The sequence below is a fragment of the Chiloscyllium punctatum genome, chromosome 48 (assembly GCF_047496795.1).
Source record: "Chiloscyllium punctatum isolate Juve2018m chromosome 48, sChiPun1.3, whole genome shotgun sequence".
NCBI lineage: Eukaryota > Metazoa > Chordata > Chondrichthyes > Orectolobiformes > Hemiscylliidae > Chiloscyllium > Chiloscyllium punctatum.
Window position 1 is genome coordinate 38,599,822 of NC_092786.1, and position 14,103 is coordinate 38,613,924.

General features: G+C 40.2%; 1 protein-coding gene across 1 annotated transcript in view; it reads right to left on the reverse strand.

The window, feature by feature from the left end:
• rfx7b (regulatory factor X7b) overlaps window positions 1–14,103 on the reverse strand; it is an 88,344-nt gene that overhangs the window by 59,622 nt on the left and 14,619 nt on the right. The window contains exon 2 of the mRNA XM_072564987.1: window positions 4,936–4,969. Coding sequence (XP_072421088.1) covers window positions 4,936–4,969 — 34 coding nt within the window. The remainder of the gene's footprint in view (window positions 1–4,935; window positions 4,970–14,103) is intronic.

Genomic DNA, 14,103 nt, shown 5'->3' on the forward strand with positions numbered 1-14,103 from the left:
AGGCCAGGCCAAGTTAATTGCAGATTGGTTCTTGAAAGCCACTTAAATAACAAAACAAGCCAGATTATTTTATTTAACTGTGTTAATGGGGCTGAAAACAAAGTTTGGGTTGAAACACAGACGTCAATTAGATTACTTTGTTGTTTAGTTTCACTCTGCAAACATTATTACTTTGTTAATAAACTGCGAAGTTTTTTGTTTCAGTTACAAACCAGTGTCTGAAATTAATCATTTTGAAGAATCAGAGATCGGTGATGCAAGACATCTGGTTAGGGACCACTGGGGTCAATTTTCAGGGTCTTTGTAGGTTTTAACTTTACTGTGTTGTGAATACAGAAGTTGAAACGCTGATTTGATTCTGCTGTCTGTTGCCATGTCATAAAAGATTAAACTTCAGAATCAAAGAAAGTTTTTTAAAAATTGTTCTAAGCCTAAGATAAACGGAAGAGAAAATATTAGAAATACACAGCTAGTCTGGAAATATCTGAGAGAAAGAGTTGAAATTTCAAATCAGACAAGCTTATGCACTACACTCCGCAATTCCGTAGAACAGATGTTGCCTTACAGACAAGTTCTCCATTTTGGAGATAAGAACCCAAGTTCACTTCCATTTCCAGAAGTAGTCTTCCCTATACCTACATTGCTGATATCTTCAAGCTCTACATGTGCACAGTGACTCAATGCTGGTTCTGGGTTTTTGCATATTGTCCACAGCTCGCAAATGCCACTTTTTATATTCATGAGTTAGGTCCCAGCCTTTCCCAGCAACTCCCTTTGTCCTCTGCAGTAGAACCACAGATCATATCCCCACCTCGCCAGCTTATTTATTATACTTTGAAATTCTTTGGGGCTCCATTCATAAGTGAAAACAGTTTTTTGGGGGCCTATGTATATTGTAGACTTCAAATATAGTGACCCAAACTACCAAATGACAGGAAGCCAGAGTTTAATTAGTGGGAATGGAGGAAAATAACAGGAATATAGAAAATAAAATACAAATATAAAAGAAACAATGAGTAGTAGGAAAACACAATGAAGGCAGCAATGTAGGATAGGTTGATAGGGAAAAATTGGAACTAATAAAATATAACACGTTGATAGAAGTGATACAGGCTTGCATTTAGCATGGTGCGTAAAATGGCAATTGTAATTTACACGAGATTATAGAAAAGCCAACCAATCACTCTCTTGATCACACTTCAGTCATGGAAGGCCAATGCCACAGTGCGAAGCATACAGTGCAAACAACTGCAATGATGCACAATATGTATTCGTGACTCAAAATAACATATCCATAATAACTATCAAGAGTTTAACTTCTTATCATTATTAAACAGAGACACATAAACTGGGACCCAAAGATAAGTATGTTGGAAATGGGAGTTTCAGCCTAGTATCTTTTAGACTTTACCAATTCCCTAAGGTGTAAATTACAATGTCTAGTGGTGTGCTGCATCACACAATTCTCCCATCATTACGGAACAAAGAATGGAACTCTACAGCCTTCTGGACTCAGTCATAAAGATATACAGCACAGAAACAAGCCCTTCGATCCAACTTGTCCATACCGACTGAATATCCTAAATAAATCTAGTCCCTAGATTTATTAGTATTTGGCCCATATCCCACAAATCCCTTCCTAATCATATACTCATTCAGGTGCCTTTTAAATGTTGTAATTGAACCAGCTTCCACCATTTCATCTGGCAGCTCATTCCATTCTTGCAAAACCCTCTGCGTGAAAAATTTGCCAGTTAGGCGCCTCTCTCACCTTAAACCTATGCCCTCTCGTTTTGGACTCCCCCACCCCAGGGAAAAGACCTTGTCTCTTTATCTTATCCAGGTCCCTCTTGATTTTAATAAACATCTATAAAAGGTCACCCTTCAGCCTCTAGCACTCCAGGGAAAGTAGCCCCAGTCTGTTCAGCCTCTCAAACCCTCCAAACCTGGCAATATCCTTGAAAGGGTTCAGAAAATATTTACAAGTTTCACAACATCCTTCCTATAATGACTTCAACAATTTTAGGACTGGAGGTACATTCTCAATGTCCTTACCCCAAACTCCACAGACCAGGTATTGTTATCACATGGTCTGCTTTTCCATCCAACTGTTCTTCTCTCTCTTTGGGCTCTATTTCCATTTATCATATAAGGTATCATTTATACCTTACCCACTCTCCCACCATACCTTCTGCATAAAAACCTACTTTCGCCGAGATACCGTCAGTTCTCAGGAAGAGTCACTGGACCTGAAATGTTAATTCTGATTTCTCTCCACAGTTGCTGCCAGACCTGCTGAGCTTTTCCAGCAATTTCTGTTTTTGTTTCTGATATCCAGCATTCACAGTTCAGTTTTTAAAGATTCCAACAGCTTGTAGTAACAAGGATATCACAAAGTGCAATTGTGAGAATAACCCATCAACAAGAATGCAAGTAAACAATGTCTCAAAACATTGCATAACATTTTTTTTCTAGTAGATATTACAACTTTACAAATTGCTGTACTTCTTTGTTTTCTTCTGTCTATGCAAACACCTCCCCCCCCCCAACTGTGTGGAGTTTGCACGTGCTCCCAGTGTCTGCGTGGGTTTCCTCCGGGTGCTCCAGTTTCCTCCCACAGTCCAAAGATGTGCAGGTCAGGTGAACTAGCCATGCTAAGTTGTCCGTAGTGTTAGGTAAGGGGTAATGTAGGGGTATGGGTGGGTTGCGCTTCGGCGGGTCGGTGTGGACTTGTTGGGCTGAAGGACCCGTTTCCACACTGTAATGGAATCTAATCTAATAATCTAAATCTACATCCTCCGTTCTACAGCTCCATTACTCAGTAGGCACCACCATGAAGGCATAAGAAGCCTTAGAAACAGTACACTAGGAGGGGAGAAGAGGGTTGACAAAGAACAATATTGTCTGCAAAAAGGAACAGTCAGATGTTCCTTGGGAAGCATGTCAGCAGGAACAGAGAACAATTCTAATTATGGAGTATGCATTAGAATTATTGCTGGCTTTGTTAATGTAGCAAGAAAAAAAAAGGTTCCTTATTGGACCAGAACATATTCTCTTAGTGGTGTTCACAAGGTGTTGTTTCTCTTGACTAGCACTTTAATATAAACAGTAGATAGATAAATCCTTCAAAAACTAATTTCAAACCACAATATGGGGCCAAGGAACTCCAAAGTTATTGTTGATTACAGGCAATAATACAAGTCAAAGTAAATTCTTCCAATGGCCTTACTCCAGTAAGGTTTCTCGGTCAAGTTCCACACAAAGCTCCAGTCAAAAAGGGAACTATGCAGTTATGATTCCAAAATTTCAGCAAGGTCATATGGATTAATAACTAAATAATGCTTATCCAGGATCAGTTGGAAAGCTAGTGATAGTACACATCCCTTCCAGGCTGAAATAGTGACATTCCTTTGAAAAATGATTTAGGTTTCACTAAGTTTAAACAGGTGTAGACAATTAATACTAGCCAACAAAATTTCAGATTTGATCTTCAATCACTTTGGAGTTATGAAAAATTGAAATAGGAATTTAAAAGTTATGCGAGGTTTCTTCTCAACCAGAAGCATGAAGTGGAATGCACTTCTTGAAATGGTGTTGAAGCAAATTCAATGTTAACTGCCAACATCAAGCTCAATAAATGCCTGAAAGAAAAACCGCATGACTATCTCTTTCAAACAGCTAGTAAAGGCAGAGTAGGACAAACGGTATCCCTCGGAACTTTATTATTCTATAATCCATTGCTCTCCTGCAACTACCATTATACAGAAAACTGCATGAAAGGAGGATCAGGTTTGGCTATGGTGCCCAAAGCAGTCAAATGGTTTGCCAACATTTACCATTCAAATATGAATGGCAATCACTTTGAAGAGGTACCAAAAGATGATCAGCAAGCATGAATCTGTGATCCAAAACATCAGGTGAGGAGGAGCGAAACGCTGGACTAAATTGGCAGGTAGGAGAAAGAAAAATAGTTCAGCATGATTCTGAAGGACTATGCAATGGACAAAGTTAACAGTTCACACACCTAATAGTCAACCAAATTTCTCAAAACAAGGTCAAAAATGGAATGGTATCCAACCAAAGGAGGTTATGTTTCATCTTGGAACTTTCCTGGGCAAGGGCAGGTAGGCAGGCAAGTTTGGGTTGAGAAGTGGGATATTTCTAGTTTGTACATGGATGTTTAGAATGCAAGTGTGAATGGTGAACATATCTGGAGTTAACTAGCATTCAACATAGTTAAAAATCACAACACCAGGTTTATTTGGAATGCACTCCTTCAGGGCTCCGAAAGCTCGTGCTTCCAAGTAAACCTTTTGGACTATAACCTGGTATTGTGAGATTTTTAACTTTGTCCACACCAGTCTAACACTGGCATCTCCAAGTCATGGCATTCAGCATGGCATTTTTAAAAATCTCTGTGCGTACTAGATTTTACTCAGGACAGATTATCAGAGGCAGCCAATTTAAAGCAGCACTGAAAAGGTGCTGTACGGTTGTAGATAAACTGAAATCTTATCTAGCCATGCAAATGGTTTGCACTGATGTTAAAGAGTCTAGCGCATAATCTAAACAGCAAAACTACTTCATACACAGTCTTGATCAATTATCCTCCCTGAAACATCATAATCAGCCAATTATTTCATTGCTGTTCATCAGATATTGTGGGCAAAATTACTTATGTGTTAGCATTCAAACGATTCAACACATTAAATTATTTTATATATTTAAAGTATTCTGGGTTGATCTGGAAAGATCATTATACATTTGTTCTTACTTTCATTATAGAAGTAGCTTGCACCAACATCAAAGCTTCCTCCTATTATAGCTGCACATCTACAACCAAGGAATGTTGTACTTAAAAGGTATTTACAGTTACATAAAATATGAGTTCACAATTCATATTGAAAAAAGGTTTAATTTGCATCTAGCACTCACCAAAATGCAGTCCACTTTTGATTGTACAGTTTTGCTGTGGGAAGAAAAAAAAATTCATTAATAACAGATTGCTATTGCAGCTAACATTTGGAAAATGATCAAATATGTTGCAATGTTGAATTACTGACCTTTACAGAAAAAAAAGAGTATAAATTTACAGTAGTGCATTCATGTTTGCTCCACTTAAGAGGTGAAACATTTTGACTAATGTGGTGCCAATTTTACAATATCTGTTCATGATACTGTTCTCACGACGCACATTACTAAGAAAATGGTGAATGTACATTTGAAGGTAATGCCAGAGAGATCCCGAGGTTTTATCAATTTTGTGTTTACTCTTTAAATACGATGTAAAATTATGTAAGAGTTTTAAGTTGATCATCAACTATCCCCAAATATATACTGTTGAAACATGCCTTTGGAAAAACATTATGAAGAAGTACAAAACTTATTTTTATGCAAAAATCGACAGATAGCAATGATGCAAAACCTACTTATTCTTGTGGTCATTACTGGAACTGCTCAAATCTCATTTTTCCTGAATAAATTATTTTCTAGGTGTCACACCATCATGCAATAGTATTAAAACAAGCGTAACAGTCAACACCAACATTACAGAGCAAGAAGGGTCAAATATTGTTCTCAAAGACAAATAATAAATAGGCAGGAAGTTATTCAGCTCACAATGTTATAGCTCAAATCTTTCCCCTCAGAAGTTCTGGAGTGAGTTGTGATGCTGCACATATGTTTCCAACTTTCCTTATGAGTCCCTTCAATCTAGTTTCCAATTTTCCTGTAGTAGCAAGGTTACTTTGTCAAAATCATTTTCATTCTTTCCTTATTAACAGCTGGCTGGTGCTCAAAGAAAGTCATGAATCACAGAAAACACAATATAAACTTATGCTCTGTGACAATGCTACAAATAAAAAAATGGGTTTGGACCACACTGATGAAATTTATTCTATTTTCCTAAGAACTAAGAGCAGGAGCAGCCCTTTCAAACTCCCACACCTGCTTCACCATTCAACATAATTATGGCTGATCTCATCTCTGCCTCAATTCCACCAGCCTACCTGCTCTCCACAACTTTTTAATCCATTACTTATTAAAATTCTATCTCCTCCTTAAATAAAGTCAGTATCCAGCATTTATTACACTAGTGAATTCCACAGATTCATCACTTTTTAAAAGAAGCAATTCCTCCTCACCCCGTTTAAATCTGCTAGCTCTTACCCTTAAAAGGTTACATCTTATTCTGCATTGTCCCACATCAGGAAGCATCCTACATTGAATTTGTCAATTCCCTTTATATATTGTATAGCACGATTAGATCTCCTCTCATTCTTCTAAACTCTAGAGATTATAGGCCTAACCTACTTTAAAAAAAAGAACAGTGAATGCTGGAAATCAAAAACAAAAACACAACAAATTGTTGGACAAATGCAACAGGTCTGGCAACATCTGCATGTGATGTTAAAAGATTAAATGGGAATCTCTCTCTGGACATTAATATAATTAGATTAGATTAGATTCCCTACAGTGTGGAAACATGCCCTTCGGCCCAACAAGTCCACACCAACCTGCTGATGAGTAACCCACCCAGAACCCATTTGCCTCTGACTCATGCATCTAACACTATGGGTAATTTAGCATGGCCAATTCACCTGACCTGCACATCTTTGGACTGTGAGGGGAAACCGGAGCACCCAGATGAAGCCCATGCAGACATTGGGAGAATGTGCAAACTCCACACAGGCAATCGCCTGAGGCTGGAATCAAACCCAGGTCCCTGGTACTGAGAGGCAGCAGTGCTAACTACCAAGTCACCATGCCGCCTGATAGATTAAAGGGTTAAACTACACTGTCTTTGGGTGGGGACAACAATCATAAAAGAATGCGGATGACTACCATTGTAATTTATACTTCATTTAGATAGTCATTTGGTTTTACTCCCCTGCTATTGTCAGAAATGCTTTCCTGCTTCGTCTTGGGGAATCACTGAGTCAAGAAATCATTTGCATAACGATTCCCCAGGATTAGTACATTAGCATCATCTCAGAGGATGATCTTATCCTGCCATTGTGCCTGGGGTAACATGTGGCTGTCAGTAGATGGGGGGTTGTCTTAGGTAGTATGTGACGATGGAGAGTGACCAGAGTATCTGTAAGCATGGCCAACTGACCTGTATGAAGATGTGTTTTCTTTGTTCAGGGCCTCACTTTGACTCAACCTCGCATGCCTGCAAGGGGGCCAAGGAGGTCACCAAGTTTGTACTAGCTTCAATAAACTTTGACTGTTTGCAGAAGTTGGTGTGTGCGAATTGCATTTGGTATGCAAAACCACAGGAAAAGACCCAAATGTGTGGAGAAAAAAAAGGAGTGTTTCAGGTCCAATCCCTACTTAGCTCAAGATTTGGTACTCAAACTGAATGCTGTACAACAGATGGGGTCTATGAAGATTCCAGAAGAATTGAATTGAATTTATTGTCACTTGTACTGAGGCACAGTGAAAAGCTTTGCCTTGCAAGCAATACAGGCAGATCACATAGTTAAATCGCATAGATAAGTAAATAAGAGGTAAACAGCGGCAAAAACCTAAATACAGGTACGTGCAAATGCTAAGAGTTTGAAAGTCCATTCAGTATTCTAACAACAGTCGGGTAGAAACTGTTTCGAAACTGGCTGGTGCATGTGTTCAGGCTTCTGTACCTTCTCCCCCAAGGTAAAGGTTGTAGAAAAACATTGGCAGGGTGGGGTGGATCTTTGAGAATGCTGGCTGCCTTTCCTTGACAGCGGGCCTGGTCGATGAATTCTATAGATGGGAGGTTGGCCTTCGAGATTGTCCAGGCAGTGTTCACCACTCTCTGTAACCGTCTCCAATCTTGAATGGTACAGTTGGCATACCAGGAAGTGATACATCCAAAGTGAATGCTCTTGATGGCACACCTATAATAGTTGGCAAGGGTAATCACTGTCATGCCCAAATTCCTCAGCTGCCTGAAGAAGAAGAGACGTTGTTGGTCTTTTGTAACCAATGCGTCCACTTGAAGAGTCCAAGAAAGCTTATTGTGGATGACTACTCCACTCATTCCACCTCTGTGCTGTTGCTAATGTGTAGGGGGGCATGAGTAACATCCCACCAAAAGTCAATAATGAGTTCCTTGGTTTTGCTGGCATTGAGAGCTAGGTTGTTCTCAGTGCACCATTTTTCCAGGTCTTCCACCTCCCATCTGTAGTCTGTTTTGTCACCATCTGAGATCTGACCGATTATGGTGGTGTCATCAGCGTACTTGTAAATGGCATTTGGTGAGATAGTCATGGGTATACAGTGAGTACAGTAGGGGGCTGAGTACACACCCCGGGGATTCCAGTGTTCAGTGTTAGTGAGGATGAAATATTGTCCCCAATCTTCACTGATTGTGGCCTGTGGGTGAGGAAACTGAGGATCCAGTTGCAAAGAGTGGGGCTTAGTCAGAGATCACCAAGTCTAGTAATCAGTCGAGGGGATAATAGTGTTGAAGACTGAACTGTAGTCAATGAGTAGGATTCTTAAATAGCTGTTCTTGGTGTCAAACTGTTCTAGGGAGGAGTGAAGGGCAAGTGATGTGGCATCTGACATGGATCTGTTGGTCTGATAGGCAAATTGGAATGGGTCAAGAGTAGTGGGGAGGCTGGAGTTGATTAATGCCATGACCAGCCTTTCAAAGCACTTTATGATCACTGAGGTTAGGACCACTGGATGTAGTCATTCAGACGTGCTGCATGAGCCTTCTTAGGCACAGGGATGATGTTGGCCCTCTTGAAACAGGCAGGGACAGTGGCCTGCTGCAGGGAGAGGTTGAAGATATCCGAGAATTGATCTGCGCATGCTCAGAGTGCATGGCCTGTACTCCGTCTGGTCTCATCGATTTCCTTGGATTCACATGAAGGAAAACTGATCTGACCTCTGATGCAGTGACTGTTGGCTAGGTTCATCAGGACTTGTCGGAATAGGTGTTACCTCTCCGCCAAAATTCTGCTCAAAGCAATCATAGAAGACGTCGAGACAATCTGAGATGGGTGTGTCATCATCTGCTATCTTATACTGTCTCTTTAGAACCTGTAATGTCATTTAGTCCTTGATTTTGTCTTGTATCTTTCTGAGATAAAGGCATCTCAAAAAGATATATTGATGGCATTTTCTATCTATGCATTAATTTTGTAATTTTTATTTTAGCAATCGGAGGAAGAATCGTCTCCACCTAAAACGTTGACTCTGATTTCTCTCCACAGATGCTGCCAGACCTGCTGAGCTTTTCTAGCAATTTCCATTTTAATTTGTAATTTGTCTATGTTGCTTGCCTCTCACCATTGATACTTGCCTTTCTCAGAACCAAAATGGATAACCTCACACCCACCTTACTTAACTCCACTGGTTCATGCTCTGTATAATTCTGTAACCTTCCACTTCCAACTATGCAATGTATTTTACAGTTTAAAAACCTTCAGCTGTAAATTTGAAGGCACAACTGCCTGTACATTCATTCAAATTGTTTGCACAATACAAATTTGATATCTCAGGAATATCCAAGAAACATTTGTTGCAAACTTGCAGTCAAAGAACGTTTCCTTTATCTTTATCGTATGCTGTCTGCCTTTTCCCTCCCAACCAATACAGAGTAATAGATTGCCTGTCCCACTAAAAATGCCTCAGAAGAGATAAGGAATGGATATGGACCAAGAAAACACTGTTTCTGGAAAAGGCTGTTAGAAATTTTACATTTCATTTTACCATTGCAGCCTGGACATTTTTACATATTGGAAAAAGAGATAGGTTCTTGTAAACATCCCATAATAGGGCACAAGAGAGGACAACAAGGTGCAACAAACCTATTAATGGTGGTAATGTTACAGTTAAAGAAGAATGTCAGAAGGCCAAGAACATTTTCTGAAACAACTTAATTGAAGTACAGTCACATTGAAGTTTCATCTCGTTCGGATTAAAAATTGCAGGGGACAAAACCAAATTTTCTAGGGTTTTTTTTCAGAGTTCATGTTTATAATTAAACTCAGATAATTATAAAGAGATGCATGTATCAGTCCAACAATTGTGGGAATAAGTAGAATTTAAAGACAAAGTGATAAGACATCCAGGACAGTTAGGGATGACCAGCAAAACATATGCACATCCCAGCTCACGAGTGATTTTTTTCAAAACTCAATAGTTCAAGTGTTAAATCAAACTTGATCCTTAGCTGCTTCACAGACAGTGACAAAACAGCTAGCCATGGGTGATAGCAATTCTGGTTGAGTCCCTCTAACATCAAAACATTTTCCTCCCTCCTCTTCACACCCCCCCCCCCCCCAAAATATACTGCTGGTCTTGTTGTGGACAAGCAGCTAACAGATCAGTAGATTAATATTCTGTGTCACAGACAATATTCAATTTTTTTTTTAAATTCAAACTAGCTTTATTAATTTACAACATCTTTAAAAAAGGTGTGCAAAACACATACATTGTTTGTAGCCTAAAAACATCAACATTTAGTCATGACTATTATCTAAATTTGTTCTGTGCATCACAATAAAAGATGATAAAACATTTTTTGCAACACCAATTTATAAGCCTCAACAAACTACTTCACCTATATTGAACAATTTGCCAGATTCTGGCAACTCAAACTTCAATAACCTAATTTTGGTTTATCACACAAGGCCTTCAAAAGGTGCAAGCTGACTTGCAGACTCTGCAACGCCAGGCAACCAGGACTAGACAATAAATATAGCCCTCCCATGGTCACACAATCCAAGAGTAGAGAAAAAAAATAGTTAGTAATATAATTCAAACTTGTGACAAAGGAAAGAAAAAAAAGAGGGAAACAAAAAGGTCTTTACTCAACAAATTGCTGAAGCATGAAAAGTTCAAAGGAAGTGACTGGAAAGATAAACATTTAAAGACATTGAATTCTTGTAGATAAGCATACGAATATGCAAGGAGTGGAGGGATATGGACCAAGGGCAGGCAGAAGGAATAGTTTAATTGGTGTCATGTTCGACACAATGTGGGCCGAAGGGCCTGTTTCTGTGCTGTTCAGCTTTATGTTCTGTATGGAGGTAGAATGACAGGGAGAAGGTGAGGACTGCAGATGCTGGAGATCAGAGTAGACAGTGTGGTGCTGGAAAAGCACAGGTCAGGCAGCAACCGAGGAGCAGGAGAACTGATGCTTCGAGCATAATGCCTTCATCAGCAATGATGTTTGTGGCCCATGGAAGCGGAGAGTTCAATTGGAGGTTGGGGGGGGGGGGGGGGGGGGGAAAGAGGTAAATAAGGAAACTGGTGAAATCCACATTGATACCATGTGGTTGGAGGGTCCCAAGGTGGAAGATGAGGTGTTAGTTGCTAGAATTTGGTGGAGTGGGCGGGGGAGTTCAGTCACTGGGCGATGGGGTTGTTTAATGCATGTGTCCCAGAGGTATTCTCTGAAATGTTCCGCAAGTTGGTATCCTGTCTCCCCAATGTAGAGGGGACCAGATCAAGGGCAACAGGCACAGTAGATGACACGTGTGGAGGTGCAGGACAATGTGGAAGAATCCTTTGGGGCCTTGGATGGAGGTGAGGAGGGGACGTGTGGGCACAGGTTCGACACCTCTTGCAGAGGCAAGGGAAGGTGCCGATTGTGGAGGGTCGGTTGGTGGGGCCGTGGGCCTAACGAGGGAGTCACAGAGGGAATGGTCTCGACAGAATGCAGATAGGGGTGGGGAGGGAAATTTATCTCTGGTGATGGGGTCTGTTTGTAGGTGGCAGAGGATGATGCATTGTATCCGGAGGTTGCCCCCACACATTTCTGATGAAGAGCTCATGCTCGAAAAGCCGACTCCCTGCTCCTCGGATGCTGCCTGATTGGCTGTGCTTTCCCAGCACCACACTTCTTGACTCTGATATCCAGTCCTCACTTTCTCCCAACATTCAGTGGCAGACAACATGATCAAATAATCTATTCTGGCAATGTTATGCTGGGCAAAATACCATGAGAACTGACTATTTCTCTGTGAACTGTGCTGTTCGATCTTCTAAATCGAACAAAGAACCTTACATTGCTTGTAATGTTGCATCCAGGAATGCAGTATTCCAGAGCATTGTTGAAATACCAGTATCCCAGTTAACATTCAACCCTCAACCAATATCTGACCGAGTTGAATTGACATTTATATCTAAATCACTGTGTGTAAATGGCAGTAGTACATCCAAAATATCCTGAGGTCATGAAATGCACTGCACAAATGTAAGTCTTTTGCTTTTATTTAAAACACAATTTGCAAATTGCAAACACCAAAACCAACATTGCTTTTTTTTATTCCAACCAAAGAAGCTTTTTATTGGGTACTGGAGAATGAAAAACAATTGCAAAACTAAGTTAATTGGAACATAAAATAAAATTACAAGCAAAAGCAAGTTCTGGACTAGGCTACTTCACCATGCCAAAAGGGATAAATGAAGAAAAGATCATACAGCTCAAAACCCGGGCATCAGCAGGGCACTAAGTTATCAGCACAATTATATCCTGCAAATCAGTGAAATCCTGACCCAGGATATCCTGGCACTTTCAAGCCAGCACACCAACCCTTTCAAGAATTACACAGAACAGCATGCCAGGAGCAGCATTATGAGCACAAAATTGAAGCACCACCCAGGTGCTGCTACCAGACAATACCAAAAGCAGAAACAGTATGCAGTAGACAACACAAAGTTAACACATCAGATCAAAACTCTATTATCAATGGTGAATGGTGATACACAAACAACTAGCAGGCAAATTCGGCTCAAAGAACATGCATGCTCTCAAAGACGGAGCAGCGCAGCAGGTGAATACAAGGGGTAAGACTAAAGTCGATTTCTCCAGCCAGAATTGCCAAGATGTTGACCTCAGAAGGCAGCTTTCAGTCAATTATATTCACTTCATGTGATGACAACAAAGTCTGAGCACTTTAGATACTCAAAACATTCCAATGAAGAATGGAATCCATAACTAGCTGTACCTCTATTCAAGTTACTCCAATCTAGTTACAGCACTAGCACAGCATTATTTAATTATTCACTCTCAGAATCAATAAAGCCAACAGGCCAAATGACCACCTTCTGTGCTGTAAAAATTGCGATCTTGTCTGTCAACACAACAGGGGAAATCCTATCTGGCCAATTACTATCCCATTTATCTCGTCTCAATCAGCTATGTAATGGATGATCTTGCTGACACTGTTTTTAAGAAACACTTACCAAAAACTTCCATAGCAGTACCCAGTTTCGATTATATCAGGTACATAACACCAGACCTCACTATAGCCATGGTCCAAATATCATTGAAAGAGCAGAATTCCAGAGGCAATTTGACAGCAACAGTCCTTGACATTAAAGCAACATTTAACTGAGCACATTATCAAGGAGCCTTAGAAATCTTGAAGTAATTGGAAACCTGGAAGGAATCTCTCCAATAGTGGCAGAGGTCTCCAGCACAGAAAAAGGCTCTTTAGTCCACTGTGTGTCTTACACCAGTCAAAACCAATTACCTAACTAATCTACTTCCATTTTCCAGTACTTAGCTAATAGCCCTGTATGTCTTGACATTGCCAGAGTACATCTAAAGATGTCTCAAAGGTTATGAGAATTTGTACCTCTACCACCCTTTCAGACAGTCAGTTCCAAATTCCCACCATCTTCCGAGTGGAAAGGATTTTCATCACATCCTTCCTAAATCTTCTATCCCTTACCTTAACTTATGTTGGGGGAGGCAATGGCCAAGTGGTATTATCGCTGGACTGTAAATCCGGAGACCCAGGTACTGATCTGGGGACCCTGGTTCCAATCCTGTCAAGGCAGATGGTGGAATTTGATTTCACTAAAAATCTAGAATTAAGAATTTAATGACAATGATGAAATCATTGCCAATTATCAGGAAAAACTCATCTGGTTCACTTTATGTCGTCCCAGTTCCCTTTCCCAGTATCAGCCGAAGCAAACACTCAGACACAGTATGGGTTCTATCTTCCTTTATTCCGGGCCCTGGAGAGAGAGAAAACCATCACCCATGGACATGAGTAATGCTCTTCTGTCAAACAGCAGATTCTTGATGAATTATATAGTCACTTACAGAGAGCAGCCTCCAAATAAGGCAACATCTATTTTGATTACAAA